This window comes from Myotis myotis, unplaced genomic scaffold (genome assembly GCF_014108235.1).
Source record: "Myotis myotis isolate mMyoMyo1 unplaced genomic scaffold, mMyoMyo1.p scaffold_m19_p_15, whole genome shotgun sequence".
Classification (NCBI taxonomy): Eukaryota; Metazoa; Chordata; class Mammalia; order Chiroptera; family Vespertilionidae; genus Myotis; species Myotis myotis.
The window spans coordinates 1,384,658-1,401,126 of NW_023416319.1; the positions used below are offsets into that span (position 1 = coordinate 1,384,658).

The following is a 16,469-nucleotide window of genomic DNA, read 5'->3' on the forward strand; positions in this document are numbered from 1 at the left end:
AAGGGAGAGAGAGAGAGAGAGAGAGAGAGAGAGAGAGAGAGAGAGAAACATCAGTGATGAAAGAGAATCATCGATCACCTGCCTCCTGCACACCCCCCACTGGGGATCAAACCGAAGCCTGGGCCTGTGCCCTGACCAGAATTGAACCGTCAGCTCCTGGTTCCTAGGCTGACCTTCACCACTGAGCCACGCTGGCCGGGCCCATTCTCTTTACTTCTCTGTAGCCAGTCCCCCGCCACCCACCCCCGTCCTGGTTAATAATGACGCACATTAAACTTCCCTGTGGGAGTCGCTATGTGGCTTCTCGCTCCTGGTTGGATCCTCAGGTCACAGCCCAGCTGTGACCCAGAGTCAGCTCCTCCTCGCGTGGGCGGATGGCACAGGCTCTGGTGCGAGGAGCCCCATGTGTGATCCCCACGGGAGGGCAGGGGGAGGGGGAGGTCTCAGGAGGGGGCCTGAGGCTGAGTTTTTACACAGTCGCACTGAGGACATGTGAATGACATCTTCCCGGAAAAGGTGCCACCTGCTCACCGCCCCCCGCCCCCCCGAACTTCCTTCTCTTTCCTCGGGGAGTTTGGGGTCTTCAGGATCCTGACCCTCGCTCTGCAGTTTCCCGCTTCTCTGGGAACAGCCTGCTCCTGGGGCATCGGGAGGGCGGGCCCTGACCTGGGCGCTAGGAGGCGGCCGAGGGCACCTCTGAGGCTCCCGCTGGGCCGGGCGGCATTTCTCACTGAGCTGCTCCATTCAGAACACAAAAGACATAACAGAGAAATGCTTGACTTTTTGTAATAACTGCATTTATTTTATTTCCACTTTCGATAAAAACTAGTTGGTTCTTAATTCCCCAAACACACGTGGATAAATGACAAACGTAAATGTTGGAAGAGCGTGTGGCAGCCGGGGAGCCCGCCGCGTCCAGCCATCGGCTGTCCCAGGGGCGCGGCTGCGAGGACACGGAGGTCCCTGCGCTTCCTCCCGTGAGCTGCCCGGCAGCAGCCATGGACACAGGCTCTGGCTGCGGGGAAGGTGCGGGGTGGGGCGGGGGCAGCGAGGGCTGAGTCCCAGGTCATGGGCTGAGTCCCGGCCCCCTGGCACAGCCCCCACTTATCCGGAGCTGCCTCCAGCACTCGGCGCCGCGTCCAGAGGCCCTGAGGCCCCACACGGTGACCTGGCGAGGGCTGGCACAGCTGGCGGAATCTGGGGCTGGTTTGTAAAAAGTGATGCATTTGGAAATTTGATTAAAAAAATAGAACCCCTGGGATCTGAGCCCCCAGGAGTGAGCGAGGCCTTTCTGCCGGGTGGGAATGGGCATGGGAAGAGGGTGGGGGTCAGAAGCAAAAGGGAAAACTCGGAAATACAAGGAGAAGGGGTCTGGCGGGGTAGTGACTTGATCGCCCCCCCGTCTGCGGAGCCCCGTCCTCAAGCGTCATTGGTCCTGCCTGTGTGGGCCAGCAGTTCGGGAAGCTGGGCTTTCCTTTATGCAAAAAATAAAAAAATCATCCAAAGTAAAAATCAGTGCTTGCCGCCGTGAAGATGGGCCGTTTAATGGTGTGTCCAGCACTGGAGCCATCCAGGCCCGGGCAGGGGCCGGCAGGCCGCCTGGGTTAGACGGCGTTCCGCTGCAGGAGCTGGTCCAGTAATTGCTGGGGAAGCAGGAGACAGGCGTCAGGTGCCGAGCACACCTGGGGGCCACAGCACACCTGGCCACACACATCACACACCTGCTGGCGGCCACAGCACACCTGGCCACACACATCACACACCTGCTGGCGGCCACAGCACACCTGGCCACACACACATCACACACCTGCTGGCGGCCACAGCACACCTGGCCACACACGGCACACCTGCTGGCGGCCACAGCACACCTGGGCGCCACACACACATCACACCTGCTGGCGGCCACAGCACACCTGGCCACACACATCACACCTGCTGCGGCCACAGCACACCTGGCCACACGCATCACACGCCTGCTGGCGGCCACAGCACACCTGGCCACACACATCACACACCTGCTGCGGCCACAGCACACCTGGCCACACACACATCACACCTGCTGCGGCCACAGCACACCTGGCCACACACACATCACACCTGCTGGCGGCCACAGCACATCTGGCCACACACACATCACACCTGCTGGCGGCCACAGCACACCTGGCCACACACATCACACCTGCTGCGGCCACAGCACACCTGGCCACACACATCACACACCTGCTGGCGGCCACAGCACTCCTGGGCCACACACCTCACACCTGCTGGCGGCCACAGCACACCTGGCCACACACCTCACACCTGCTGCGGCCACAGCACATCTGGCCACACACACATCACACCTGCTGGCGGCCACAGCACACCTGGCCACACATAGCACACCTGGGCGCCACACACAGGTCGCACCTGCTGGCGCTGGGCCGTTACCTTTTTGAAGACTTCTGCTCGGAGTCTGTTACTCTGTAAGATCACCCTTTTCTTCTGTTCTTCTTTTTTCTTTCTGACTTCCGGCAAGTTGTTGTAGATTCTGAAACAGATCCAGGAAACACTGTGAATGGTAGCAAAACAATGTGTGTCAGAGGGGCCTGCAGCCCGGCTGTCAGCAGGCGCCTCCATCTCAAAGGGGAGCTCCACTCACGGCTTCTCATGAAAAGTCACACTTCCTTTAAAACCAGGGGTTCCAAACCGACTGCCTAGCCACGCCGAGGGCCAGCTTGCCCCCACACGCCACCATCCCCTCGGCGTTTGCCGCCCTGTGACCCAGGAAAGCAGCAGCAATGGACGGAGGAGCAGGACTGCGTTGGACTCACACACACACGTGTGTGCATGTGTGTGTGTGTCTGCCCCTCAGAGACTGTCTCCTACGTAACCTGCTTCCAAACACAGTGCAGGCGAGCGGAGGGTGCTCATGTCGGGCGCTTCCAAGGGGCAGGCGGGCCCATGGGTGCCTCTTCCGGACGCTTCTTTCCTACCTCCCAACAGAAGAGTTTCCGCACGGATGCCAGACAGAATTCTCTAGAATCCACGGCAGGCGTGCTGCCTGTGCCTGGCTTTTACATTGCCACCCATGGCGCTTGGTGAAACAATGGGTGTGGCTCAGCGGTTGAGCTTCTACCCAGGAACCAGGAGGTCACAGTTCAATTCCCAGTCAGGGCGCATGCCCGGGTTGCGGGCTTGGTCTCCAGTAGGGGGCGTGCAGGAGGCAGCCGATCAATGATTCTCTCTCATCACTGATGTTTCTCTCTCCCTCTCCCTTCCTCTCTGACATCAATATAAAAAAAACCCAAACAGCTCTTTCTCGTGTTGGAAAGCCAGGCACGTTCTGCTGACCAGGTGCTGCCATGGGTAACACAGTCCTCGCCAAGTGGAACAAGGCTGATGCTGACAAAGCAAGCACCTGCTGCTATCGTGGTTCCCGGGCGCTCGGCTAACGGCGCGACGTGGACTGTCTCATACTCCTCACCTGTCGGGAGAGGCATAGGGTCCCGCAGTTACGGGGTGAGGAACCCAGGCCCCAGCCAGGTCAGGAGACTCGCGGACTGCCTCTCAGCCGGGACTCTGACCCTCCGTCGGTTTGACTTGGCCCAGCACTGTCCCCCAGCCACGGAGCACAGTGACCCGGGAATACTGGCTCCTGGCACGGTGCCTGGCTCACTGTGGGCATCGCATGGTCTGAATGAAGACAGGAGCCATCGTCGCCTCCACAGAGACCCGTCCTCCGGACGCTGAGCGTCTGAACCCCGAGGGCCATTTCAGGGAACAGTCCTCCCACTCACCCTGGGGCCTCTGATGCAGAATTTATTACATTTTATGTATTTATTTATTTAATCTTCACTGGAGGGTATTTTTTTGCATTGATTTTTAGAGAGAGTGGGAGAGAGGGAGGGAGAGAGGGAGAGAAGGGGAGAGGGAGAGAAGGGGAGAGGGGGAGAGAGGGAGAGAGAGAGAGAGAGAGAGAGAGAGCGCAAAACATTGATGTGAGAGAGCACATGGATTGGTTGTCTCCCGCACACCCTGCCTGGGGCCGGGAATTGAACCTGTGACTCTTCGGGCAGCCGATGCGCTATCCCTAAGCCACACCGTCCAGGGCTGATGCCGTGTTTTCTTAAAAGACCTTCCTAAGTGAACTATGCTCATCCACGTAATAGACCACTTTGCAGAGTTAAAACCCGTGAGGGGAGCCATCCGCGTTCATATCTCCTGACACGGGCAGCTCGCACAGACGTGTTACAAAGTGAAAACATAAAAGCAGGCCGCGGGCAGATGAACCACAGCGTGGTCCCACTTAGGGCTCATGCTAGGTCGCGGGGTCGGTACAGAGAGAGGATGGCAGAGGCGCCGGGGAGGGTGCGCAGGGCTGGGACCTGGGCGTGTCTGGAGATGGACCCAGAGAGCTGGTGTGGGGGAGTGTGGGGGGGCTAGCGCGTCACAAGGGACTTGAGCTTCAGCTCCATTATTTGAACTTTCTAAATGAAAATGTCACGTAGCAATATAATTCATAACAAAGGATGCAGAAGAAAGAGCACCAGTGTGCCCCGGGGTGGGGGTGCGGTCTCGGGGCCCGGCCAGAGCCCACCCAGGCAGCCCAGAGAGAGGGAACCGGTCCCGACTCCATGGAGACCGGCCTCTGGCGAGGGGAGCGGCCTCGGGGGCCATCCCCTCGCTGGTCTGTCCTGTCCCAGCCTCAGTTTCCACCTCAGCAAAACGCTGGGGCTGTACGCTCTGCCCGCGGACGCTGGCCTGACCTCGATGATTTCAGTCGGACGGCGCCCTGAGAGCGGCGCTGGGTTTGGGGACCGAGAGGGAAGGATTTGGCGGAATCTCCCCCCTAAATTGAAAGGGAATGCTTTTGGCGTGAGGTCTACACAGCTTCGCACTTCTAACCCAGCCAGCCTCGCAGCGCAGCGGCCCTTTAAAAACCCGCTAGGACGCCGCGGAGCAGAGCAGGCCGTTAATGGGACGGTCCCCCTTCGCCGCCGCTCGCGTCTTTATTTACAAAGAGGTCTCCTCGCCTCGTCCAAGTTGGCTCATGTCACGGGGACAACGTCATCACGGCCGAGGCCGGGGCTCTGCCGGGGGAGCCGGGTCCGGCCTGCCCGGTGCTCTCTCTAAGTGCCCTCTCCATCTGGCTTAATTATTATAATTCTTCCCAGCGCGAGGTACTTCGTTATAAGCTAATGGCATTTCGCTTGCGTGAGCTTGGCCAACGTTGCCGAGCTATCACATTTCCATGAGGAGGCCAGAGCCGGGGAAGAATGGCCGCCTTTGTGTGCACCCGGTGGGGGAGAGCTGGTGGGCGTCTAGAATAGCAGCCGGCCGGGTTTGCTGGCATCTCCCCACCCAGCCCGGCCCGGCCCGGCCTGGAGGGACGGAGGGAGGGAGGGAGGGGGCGCCAGGGAGCAGGCCCGTGGCCCTCAGTGGCTTTGCGGCCCCCACGTGCCATCGGCCCCCATATGTGGGCCCTTTTCCGCAGCCCTGAGCACCGAGGCCCTCAGGAAGCTGCTCCCTCCTCTGCGTAAATGACCTTCAGAGGCGCAGGGACACAGAGCACCCGCCCAGCGCGACGCGGGACCTGCAGGAGCGGCCCTAGGAGTCTGGCGATCGCTGAGAGACCAGTCACCGGTCGGCTCAGGATCCAGGACCCACTGCTTTCCTAAGGATTTTCCACGAACGGCATGAAGACCGAGGCACAGTCCCACGGCCACACTTCCCTGCGCCAGCTTTCCACGTTCACGGCCAAGATGACCTCAGACCTTACATGGGGACCAGAAACTGGCCCCTCGGGGCAGCACGGGACCCACGGAGCCGCCCTCCCCCCGCCCCCCTCACGGCCACCAGGTACCTCTTGGATCGCATGTGCATCTCCTTCTCCGAAATGCACCTTTCTTTGGGTTTGAACAAGTTATCTGCAAGAAAGGAGAGAGGAGGGTTCATGTCAGAAGGCACGGGGGCTCCGCACACGCTGTTCCCGGCTCTTCCTCCAAGCGCCGGCCCATCACCAACACTGAGGGCACGGCCGATGCTCACACCACTGAGCCCCCTCCCCCCCCACCCCACCCCCAGGCTGGTCTTGGCCACAGTGCACTCTGGGCATGAGGTGGGCATCTAACATACTTCATGGACAGTGACCTCCCTTTTTAAAAATATACTTTTATTGATGTCAGAGAGGAAGGGAGAGGGAGGGAGAGAGAAGCATCAATGATAAGAGAGAGTCATGGATCGGCTGCCTCCTGCACACCCTACACTGGGGATCAAGCCTGCAACCCAGGCCTGGGCCCTGTCCGGGAATTGAACCCTGACCTCCTGGTTCAGGGGTCGACGCTCACCCACTGAGTCACGCCGGCCGGGCCGTACCTCAATTTTAGAAACAGAGCCGTGGTCTCCGAGGGCGGCACCAGGCGTCACCCCGGCTGCAGGGCCCCGATGAGCAGTCACCCCCCTCCCCCCCTTCAACGGAGCAGCCACGCCAGGCGCTGGTGCCTCTGAGGACAGGAGCCCAGGACGCTTCGTGGTGGGAGACGACAGCCACCCTGCGTGTGCTTTGTTCAGGAACAGGGCGAGGTCCCACCACGCGTCCCTTTGCCTGGAAACGCTGCCTTACAGAGTGAACGTGACCGGGGACAGCCGTTGTCGGCCCACGTGCGTGTCTTGCGCGCGTTTTCCCTGGAGCTCCGCTTCTCCTCATTCACTCACAGGGGAGGGGATGGTGGCTGTTCCCCCATCGCCGCTTACGTAGAGGCGGCTTTCTTCTCAATAAAATGAAAAGGAAATGCCATTTCTGTGTTGCTGGAAAATCCGTTTATTTTTTAAAACCCTGTGTATCTGGCGTTCGCCTCTTTATTGTGTCCGAACTCCAGGGCCTGTTGCTAATTTCAATGGCAAGGCCGGACCTGCGTTCGCCTTTGCCTGTTTGAAAGTCAGCAGACAACCAGCTCCCAAGAAGGGGGTCCTTCTGAGGCTGCTCTGGGGGTGCAGCCGAGTGAAAGCCAGTCCCGCCAGCCATTCATCTCGATAAACACCCGCCGGTATTTATTATGACCCTCATCTCACGCGTGTACAAACATGCACACACACACACACACACACACACACACAGGGACAGGCACAGAAGGTGAACCATTCTCCACTCCGGCACAGACATGTGTCCCGAGTTCAGAGCAAGAATGCCAGCTCGGGCCTTCCATGAAAAGACAGGGGCGCAAAGACACACAAAAAAGAAGAAGGCAAGAGAGAAAAGATAGGGGCCGGGAGCTCAGAGGTGGACTTCCCCAGGGCACGCCCCTCCGGACGGAGCCGGCGATGAGGAGGCCCCGCCATGCGCCCCGGAGCCCGCCCACCTCCCTCCCATCTTGCTGATGGAGAACCTTGGATGCCAATGGGCAGGCGAGGCCCCCGCTCCCCCTACAGGAACCGACCCCCAAGTCAACCATGTCTATGAAACACGTTTGGAAAGAAATAGTCTTAATGTAACGCCTGGGCCGTTCTGCTCAGACCCAGGAGCACTGTCCCCAGCCCCCACTCCCAGCTCCCTCAGGGGCTCCTGATCATCCCAGGCTTGGTCTACACGGAGGAAACCAACACCATCCCCCTGCCCACAGGTCCCAGGGGCTCTCCGACTTCGCTTCCTGGCTTTGCCAGAAGAAAGGGCTATGAGAGTAAATGGCAGATTGGAACGCTAGTTTCTTTAGCAAAGCGTGGTAGGCTGAGGTAAATTATTTACGAGCAAAGATTCCTAGAGCAATGTTTCCAAAGTGAACTCTTAAGAATTAGATAAGAACATTCCCAGGTTAAAAAAAAAATTAGGAAGAATAGGGTTAAATAAACTTAAGCAGTCGTCACTGTTGCAGGACTTGTCAGTGCCTTTAACACACACCAGGCGTTGTAAACCTCGAAAAGAACACAGCGTGCGAAACATTTCTCAGAGGAATCTGACGGGCTGATCTTTCTCTGAAATGCATGTTTGCTTGTTCTAGGCTTGAGGACATTAAGGAGAAAAGTGACAAGTGCAGAGTAATAGCTCTGATTAGTTCTCAGTTTTCAAAGTTATTTCTGACTATAAAGCAGGGTTTAGTCTATCCGTGCATCTGGAGAAAAGCTGGTGTACTTGGTCCACATTTTCTAAGAAATGTGAAGGTCTGTACCCATTTCAAGGGACGTTAACCTTAACAGTGGCTCCAGTCCTTCTCCACAAAGCAGCCACGTCTCCTCTGCGTCTGAACGACCACCCAAGCGCAGGAGACTTTGTGCCCCGATTCCAGGGGTTCCCGTGTTTTGTAAAGAACCACAAAATACGGTGATTGTAGATGCTGCATAAACATCCGCTCTCCTTGCCAAGTGGATTCACTGACGTGCATCATAGGAGAGAGATCACGTGGAAGGTAAGATCGAGGTAAGGGGAGAAGGGACCCTTGATGAAGTCATTCCTCACCATTCTGCAACTCTGCGTTCACCTACGTTAACTTAGTCAGAAACAACCTGTCCTTTAGGTCCACTTCCAGTCACGGACAGAAATTGGTCTGTTTTCCCCCAGGTTTCCTAAAAACACACAACAGAAGCCCTTCCTCCTGGGGCTGGGAAGGACGCTAATAGCACTGGACATGCAGATGTCTTTGAATCGGGGAAACAATCCTTTGGCTAAATGAGGCTTCTTGCTTCCTCGGGGGCTGATGAAGTAACAATGTACTGTTATCTGATAAGCACATTTTAAAATTCCTTTGTGAGTAATCCTGGGAAAACTGCCCCCAGATATTTATTCAGATGTTTTATGGGAAAGCATTCATGAGAGCAGACCGGACAGGGGAGGAAGGGGTGGCCGGTGCTCCCAGCTGCGTGGTGGGCAGCTCAGGGCTCTCACCTGGCGCTGTCCCCTCCGTCCCAGATCTGCTGGGTCACTTCTCCAGGGAGACGCTCCGGGAATGCAAATCCGTACTAGGACCTGCTCCAGCCAAGACCCGTCCCTGAGGCGGCTCTGCGGGGGCAGGAGTTTGCAGCGCCTTCCGGAGAATTCCGTCCTTCCCCTGGGCCATGGTTTATAAGGCTCTCTGACCTGGCTCACCTCGGACGTAGGACGTGTGGCCAATGCCATTCAGATGAATGCCATCAGCTTTGCTGCATGCGGCAGGGTTTCCCAGAGGGACTCAGTGCAATGCACTCCCACGGGCACTTACAATCGAGGGAGACGTTCCTAGCAAATACCCTCAGACTATACTCCAAAATGAAGATGGCAAGAAGGCAGGGTGTCTGGAGGGAGACAGGAACCATGAGTCCTCAAATGGAAGAGACTGGATGGGAGTAGTCAGGGAGGGCTTCATGGAAGAAGGGGATATTCCTGATGGGTTTTCCACTCATTCACAGGCTAAGAGGACCACATGGAAGCACCATGAGGAGGACCTGGCAGGCAGGCGGTACACAGATGGAGACAGAAACAAGGCCGCTGGGGCTGTGAGCAGGCCAGGCCCCCGACCGCTTGTGGCATGGAAGGCAGGTGGTAGCAGCGGATGAACAAAGGGCTCAACTGAGCCGTGCAGCTCACCTCACAGCCCAGGGCTCCTCCCAGGAATGAGAGGATGGCACCTGGGGGTTAAGAGGCTGGACTAGAGACAGGCCAGTGAGGCGAGGCAGAGGGAGGGGGACAGGGAAGCCTGTCGAGGGGCGTGGGGACCCTGATCCGGCTGTTACCTGAGGTCAAGGACAGCAATGAGACCGACCAGGAGCGGGAGAGGGCAGAGGCAGGCGGCACGGGGTCCGGGCACAGCTGAGGTTGCTCAGAGGCTGGGCCCAGCCCTGTGGGGCCCGTGGGGGCCCGGCTCAGGGTGCGGTCAGAACAGGACAGAGACAGGGACTGCTCAGCGGAGGGCAGTGAGGGCCCTACGTGGGCGCTACCACCTGTGGTGCCACCGCTGTGCTTCCCACCGGCCTGCCGCCCCTCCTGCCCGGCTCATCCCGCAGGTGAAACCCCCTCATTCCGGGCTATGGCCGGCCTTGGAACAGGCCCACCCCTGGGAACCCCGCCCTGGAGGCCTGCAGGGGTGACGCCCCGGGAAAGCTGGTGACTGAGCGGGGAGCCCTGACCAGGAGGGAGAGCGAGGCCCTCGGACTGGGACTCCGTCCTCAGTCTGCGTGCAGAGGCTGCCTCCCGCCTGCCGCCTGCAGCTCCGCAGTCTCATCGCCTCCCCACAACCTGGGGTTCACCAGCTCCCGCTGACTCTGTCGCCCACAGCCCCTGGCCTCTGTCCCCGCGTGCCTCCAGCCCCGCCCCAGCCTGGCCTTCATCACATCCAGCCGGGAGCTTTGCTATGAAATCCTGCCCCTGCTCTGGCCCCGGGACAAGGTTAACCTCGGAAGCAGCGGCACGCAAGTCCTCGCAGCTTCCTAGGGCTCACCTTGGCCCCACCTCCCTCTGTGCTCCACACCCCATTTCACGGTCCAGCGGAGCTGGCTGAGCACCCCAGCCCCCTCTCCCCCCTGGGCTCCCACCCCCACCCCGACCAGGTGCCAGTCATCCTATTGCACCTGGTCCCCCCTCCGTCAGCCTGCCCTATCCCCCAGGTGAGAACAAAGCCACCTCCTGCGGTTTCCATGGCAACCCAGGACAACTCCTTCCAGGACACCTAGCAAATCCCAAGGTCATTGGCTCTGTGCCTGCCCGTCTCCCCCGTGATGTGGGGAGGCCTGTGAGACCAGGGACTGGGCAGGGCACACAGCGGGGTCTCAAGAAGGGCCTGCTAAGAGACGGGTGCAGACCTGCCCGGCGTCACTGCGGGGGCCCCGCAAGGTGGGGGAAGGGGAGAGGGGAGTCTGCGCTCATTAGCTTTGGGAAGTCAGGCGGCTGCTGCTGGGACGGCAGTAAGGACAGGGGGCTGCGGGCAGGACCTGTGTCACACTGCCTCCCGGTCTCTGTGATACCTACGAGGGGTAAACGTTCCCTCATCTCTACACGGGAACGCATTTACCCTCACATACGTGTGCAGGCCCACGCGTGTCACTGCCCTGGGCCTCAAAGACCGCTCAGCATTCATCAGCCAACAGGAGGCACAACTGGCCCCCGGCCCCGTCGTCACTGTCCCTGCACGTCGGGTGCCGGCTGTCCCCCTGCCCCCGTCCAGCTGCCAGAGCTCCCACCCGAACCTCCCCAGTCTGTTTGGGGTCAAGGCTGATGTCTCTGTCCTGTTCTGACCGCACCCTGAGCCGGGCCCCCACGGGCCCCACAGGGCTGGGCCCAGCCTCTGAGCAACCTCAGCTGTGCCCGGACCCCGTGCCGCCTGCCTCTGCCCTCTCCCGCTCCTGGTCGGTCTCATTGCTGTCCTTGACCTCAGGGGTCAAGTCGCCCTGCTCGGAGAGCCATGCCGTCCGCTGCTAGCAGTCGGCCACCGTAGCCGGCTGACTCTGTGAGTGATGAGCCAGCTGGGCAGCGAGAACCTCTGCGCCGCCCTCAGCCTCCTGCGGGGACAGGCGCAGGCAGACCGGCTGCAGGCGGGCTTAGCGGCCGGACTCCGCCGCCGCTCTCCGCGCCCGCACCGGCTCTGGCTTCAGAACGTGTCTGATTCGCCCGCGGACAGACAGACACGAGAGCGCGAACACCGGGGACATGCAGGGGCCAGACACCTGGTCATGAAAAGCTGCCTCAGGCACTTAAACTAGTGACGGCTCCGACCCCTGCAGCACACACGGTCTGAAGATCTCCTTGTAAAGGAATGTGAGCCTGGAAGGGTATCTGTTTCGGGCAAAATACCACAGGGTGACGCAGCGCCTAGGACCGTCTCCCCAAAACGGTACGTTCCACCCCGGGGCGCGTGGCTGTGACTCCGTTTGGAAGGAGAGCCGTTGCGGATGCCCTCGGGGTAAGGCGAGGTCACGCTGGGTCAGGGTGGGCCCTGAGCCAAGGACTCGTGTCCTTAGAAGAAGAGGAAATTCAGACACAAAGACACACACACACACACACACACACACGCACGCGCACACACACACACGCACACACACACATACACACGCGCACACACACACACACACATACACACGCGCACACACACACACGCACACACACACATACACACACACACACACACACACACACACACACGCACACACACACACAGGGGGAGGCCACTGAAGATGATGCATCTACAAGCCAAGGAACAGCAAGGAGTCTCAGAACCCCCAGAGGCCCCCAGAACGCCCCCCCTCAGGAGCTCCCAGAGCCCCCAGGAGAGAGGCCCCGATGGCTTCTCCTCTGAGACCCTCGCAGGAATCAATCCTGAGACACTTGGACCTCGGACGCCTGGACTCTGGATCTGGCCTCCAGACTCTGAGGGGACCCACTGCTGATTTCCCAGCCGCCCCGCCGCGGTCCTTCTGTACAGCAGCCCGGAAACAAAGGCGCAGGACCAAGGCGGCCCTCGGGTACTGCAGGGGACAGTGCCCGGACCATATGGGGCCTGCAGAGCGCACGAGGCCCCCTCCCTTTGCGACTTCCTGTCCTTAGCACGTGGGAGTGTCGCCGGGAAGGCGCGGCGGGTGACTGATTAATCCTTCGCCCCGAGAAGGCTGCATTCACCTCCGCCTTGCCAGCGCCTGAGACCAACTCCCCCTCCCCCAGCGCTCTGGGGGATGCGGGCCCAGCCTGCTGTGGACCAGGGGAGGGGGGGTGGGCACAGGAATCCCAGGACAACACCCTAGGACAACTGAGGCTCCCTGGCCTCCGGATCCGAGCTGCGGCCGTCAGGATGGGCTCCGGGGCCCCTCCTGCCCTCGCCTCCTGCTGTCCTTGCTGGTGTAGGAGTCTGTTCACAAGCTCCGTGGAGAGAGGACCGAGGCCCGTCTGCTCAGGGTCCAGCCCGGCGCCGGCCGGGAAGGCTCCTGATGACCCTCCTCTAAGTGACAGGCCCCCCCGTAGGGTCAGCACGACCCGGCCTCTCCACCTGGACGCCGCCCTCCACCCTCAGGGCTCAGCAGGCGAGGGGTTTCCAGATGACGAATGCTGATGCCAATGAGCGGGGTCCACCTCGCACCCTAACATCTGTCAAGGGCAGAGGGGCCTCCTGCAGTGTCTGTCAGGAGCCGAGAATGTGAACTTGCTCCCCTGACAGCAAGGTCCTGTGGCTTCTTTCCTGGCTCTCGTGGTGAATTGTGGCCCAAGGAAGCTCTGAAAATTCAGTGCCCCATAGACTCTCCAAAATGGGCCGGCTCCTAGGGCCGGCTCCGTGATACCCAGGTCCTCAGCGCGAACACGGTCCCGTGGACATGGTGGCAGCATGGGACCAGCACCTGGGGTGCCGGTCCCAGCCGAGGATCCCCCATTCCCCCCGCCCCCAGCCACCGAGCTCACCACTAAGTGGATGGGGGACGGTGAACTGCCTCCTGCTGGCGCGGACGGGAAGGGGGCCCGGCTTCGGCCCCGGGCTCTCCTGGCGCTGTGCCCGCCTCTGCTGCGCCATGAGCTCCAGCTTCCTCAGCCGCTCTTGCGAGCGAGAGATGAACTGCGGCCTCCGGGCCTCCAGTGCTTCCTGAGGGAGCCGGGAAAAGAGATTATTTTTTAAATATATTTTTATTAGAGGCCCAGTGCACGACATTCATGCACTGGCGGGGTTGGGGGGGCGGTGTCCCTCAGCCCAGCCTGCACCCTCTCGCAGTCCGGAACTCCTCAGGGGATGTCCGACTGCTAGCTTAGGCCCACTCCCCATGGCTTCTGGGAGCTCCTGCATTGAGCGTCTGCCACCTGGTGGTCAGTGCACGTCATAGCGACCAGTCATTCTGCCATTTGGTTGATTTGCATATTAGCCTTTTATTATATAGGATTGATTTCAGAGAGGAGGGGAGAGGGAGAGAGAGAGAAACACCAATGATAAGAGAATCATGGGTTGGCTTCCTCTTACATGCCTCACACTGGGGATCGAGCCCCTCAACCAGGAATTGAGCTGTGACCTCCTGGTTCATAGGTTGCTGCTCAACTAATGAGCCAGGCATTGCTAAGAGAAGGGACACAGGGAGGGGCACATCCATCTGACTGGCCAAGGAGCTGAGCAGGAGAACAATTCAGGGACCGAAAGTGTCAGTGAGTAATCTGGTCCCCATTGCTTCCCACTGGCTCACGGAAAGGCGGTCCAGCCCCACGGATGGCACAGGCCCCCCCAGGCCCCGCGGCCCCTGCACACAGTGGACTAGAACCAATCAGGGTTGTGAGAGCAAAGGCAACCATCTACCATCCTTTCTTCCACTGGCCACCCTGCCCATTCGTTCATTTCCCACAGGCCCAAAGCGGACGCCCTAAATCCATCCTCCAGGACCTGAGGGGGAGGAATGGGAGCATCCTGAGCCCCTCGCTCCTGGGTGGGGGTGGGGGGTGGGGGACTGGGAGCTTGAGGAAGCTGAGACCTAGGTTGTCCACCAGCATCACACACACGCCTTTTCAGGAGAAACAGCGATCGTGCCCAACGGACGTCATGGTCTCTGTGACTCACACTGTGACACAGGGGCCCAGAGAGGTTAGGGCATCTGCCCAGAGGCACACAGCCTCAACGAAGGCGAGACAGGTCTCCAGCCTCAGAGGCCAAAGTGAGGTCACGTGACCCCAAGAGTGGTCTCCCATGGCGGGAGTCGGGTGTGGCATGCTGAGGGCCTCACCTGCAAGGTCAAGGAGGGGCTGGCTGGTGGTTGCTGGCACTCGGAGCAGCCCTCCCGCAGGTCAGGAGTCTCCAGCTCCTCGGTGGGCGCGGGTTCAGGCGGCGTGGGCGTGCGCGTGGGCGTGGGCGTGGGCCTGAGCGCAGGCCCGGGGATGGCGGCGGCCTCCCGCGTCTGGCACTCCTTCAGCTGCAGCACCAGGTCGCAGCAGGTGACGTCTCCTGAGGGGGAGTGGCAGGGGGAGTCCAGTTAGTGGCGCCAGCACGTTTCTCCTGGCCCCTTGCCGCCGTGAGACGTGGAAGACCATTTTGAAAATGGAAATGCCAGCGGGTTATTAAAGGGCCTGGTTAAGCCGAGGATGTCACGGCTCATCACAGACCCCCGGCCGCCCTGGTCACGGGGAGGAGTGCCCGTGGGCGGCCAGCCCTCACGACCCGCTAACGATGCCGCCGCGTGTTCCCTAGGCTGCCGATGGTCAACTGCTCCCCCCCCCCCCCCACGCTGAGAAGACCCTTTCTGTTCCCCGCTGCAGGTAATTGTGTCCAAAGTCATCACTGCTTGTTGTGTGGGGACAGACGACGGCTTTATCTTACGTTTGCTATGATCATGATGTAAGATGGGGAGGGGGGTGGCGTTCATTATCCATCCCTCCCCTTAATTTGCCACGACGACCGCTGGCGACACTGGCCCTGGGAGGTCCCATCTCAGCGCTGGATTCGGGATCGTCCCGGAGCCACGGGGACGTTCCTCATGGACGAGGGCAGGCAGTGGGTTGACCCCCAGCCCTGCAGGCCGGCGGCCTCTGGGTGTGGAAGGTGCATGGATGCTGTCCAGTGTCCCTTACTGACCAGCTCCTTCCCTGACCAGTGCTTCCCGTCTGTCCCAGGCCTCTCTCCTGTCTGAGCCCCTGCCCTCCCCACCCGGCTCCCAACAGCCTCACCAAACCTCCCCGTTCTGAAGCCCAAGGGACACTGTTCTGATCAATGACCACAAACGTCTTAACGGTGACAGCCCGACTCTTCCCTGGCAGGTGGTCTGTCCTCACCCAGAGCTCCGGGGAGAGTCCGCAGAGGAAGAAAATCGCTGCTTTCTCGCGGACATGCTGGGCCCCGCTGCCTTTTTGCTGCTTTATTCTCATGTTCTTTAGAGCAGCGATGGCCTGGTTTGAGCTACTGGCTCCCTCTGTGGGAGCGGCTGGCTCAGACCTGCCTGGAGGGCACAGGGGGGGCCGACGCCTCTCACCCATCACCCTGGGCCTCAGTTACAGAGGGTCGGGGTCGGCCTTGCAGACCCGCAGCCTTCGGAGCAGCATCGCACACCCGCCCCGGCTGAGCCTGAGAGCTGCGGTGCCCCTGGGAGCGGCCTTCTCAGCCTCGGGGGTGCTGGCCTTGCGCACAGTAGGGCCTCAGAGGGACGGCCTTCTCCATGCGGGAGGCAGAGCCCGCTCCCGTGGAAACGGCCGGTCCTGCTTCCCCTCCCGCCACGGGGGGGAGAGGGGCAGCTGGGAGGTGAGCCGGGAGAGGCAGGGCCGCGTGGACCAGGGACGATCCCACCGGCACACCCAGGAGGAAGCAGTCAGCCCGCCTCCCTCGGCCTCGCTCTGGGCGCTGCCTCCAGTGGACACAGCCTCTCCCTGTGGAGCCGGGCACAGGCCGTGGAAGGGGCAAAGGACCAGGTTCAGGGAAGGGATCTGGGGAGCCCCGCCATCTCAGCAAGTCCCTGGGCGCCAGCCGCCGGGCAGAGAGCTGCGCCCACGGGAAGGAACTCTTTAACCAGCCGCGGCTCCGCCAGCGCTGACAGCCTCACGTGCCTCCTGCCGCTTCCAGAAAACTTTCGTTGCTACTAAAAATAAA

At 60.4% G+C, this 16,469-nt stretch overlaps 1 protein-coding gene across 2 annotated transcripts in view; it reads right to left on the bottom strand.

Moving 5' to 3' along the window:
- Positions 1 to 775: 775 nt before the first annotated feature.
- Positions 776 to 16,469, bottom strand: part of CUNH10orf90 (chromosome unknown C10orf90 homolog) — a 94,838-nt gene continuing 79,144 nt past the window's right edge. Inside the window, exons 3-7 of one of the 2 annotated variants that reach the window (XM_036335662.1) lie at positions 14,620 to 14,837; positions 13,325 to 13,502; positions 5,843 to 5,906; positions 2,428 to 2,527; positions 776 to 1,643 (exon numbers count right to left, since the gene is read on the bottom strand). In XM_036335662.1, coding sequence (XP_036191555.1) covers positions 1,605 to 1,643; positions 2,428 to 2,527; positions 5,843 to 5,906; positions 13,325 to 13,502; positions 14,620 to 14,837 — 599 coding nt within the window. In that variant the 3' untranslated portion in view covers positions 776 to 1,604. The remainder of the gene's footprint in view (positions 1,644 to 2,427; positions 2,528 to 5,842; positions 5,907 to 13,324; positions 13,503 to 14,619; positions 14,838 to 16,469) is intronic. The other variant, XM_036335663.1, reaches the window with a different exon arrangement.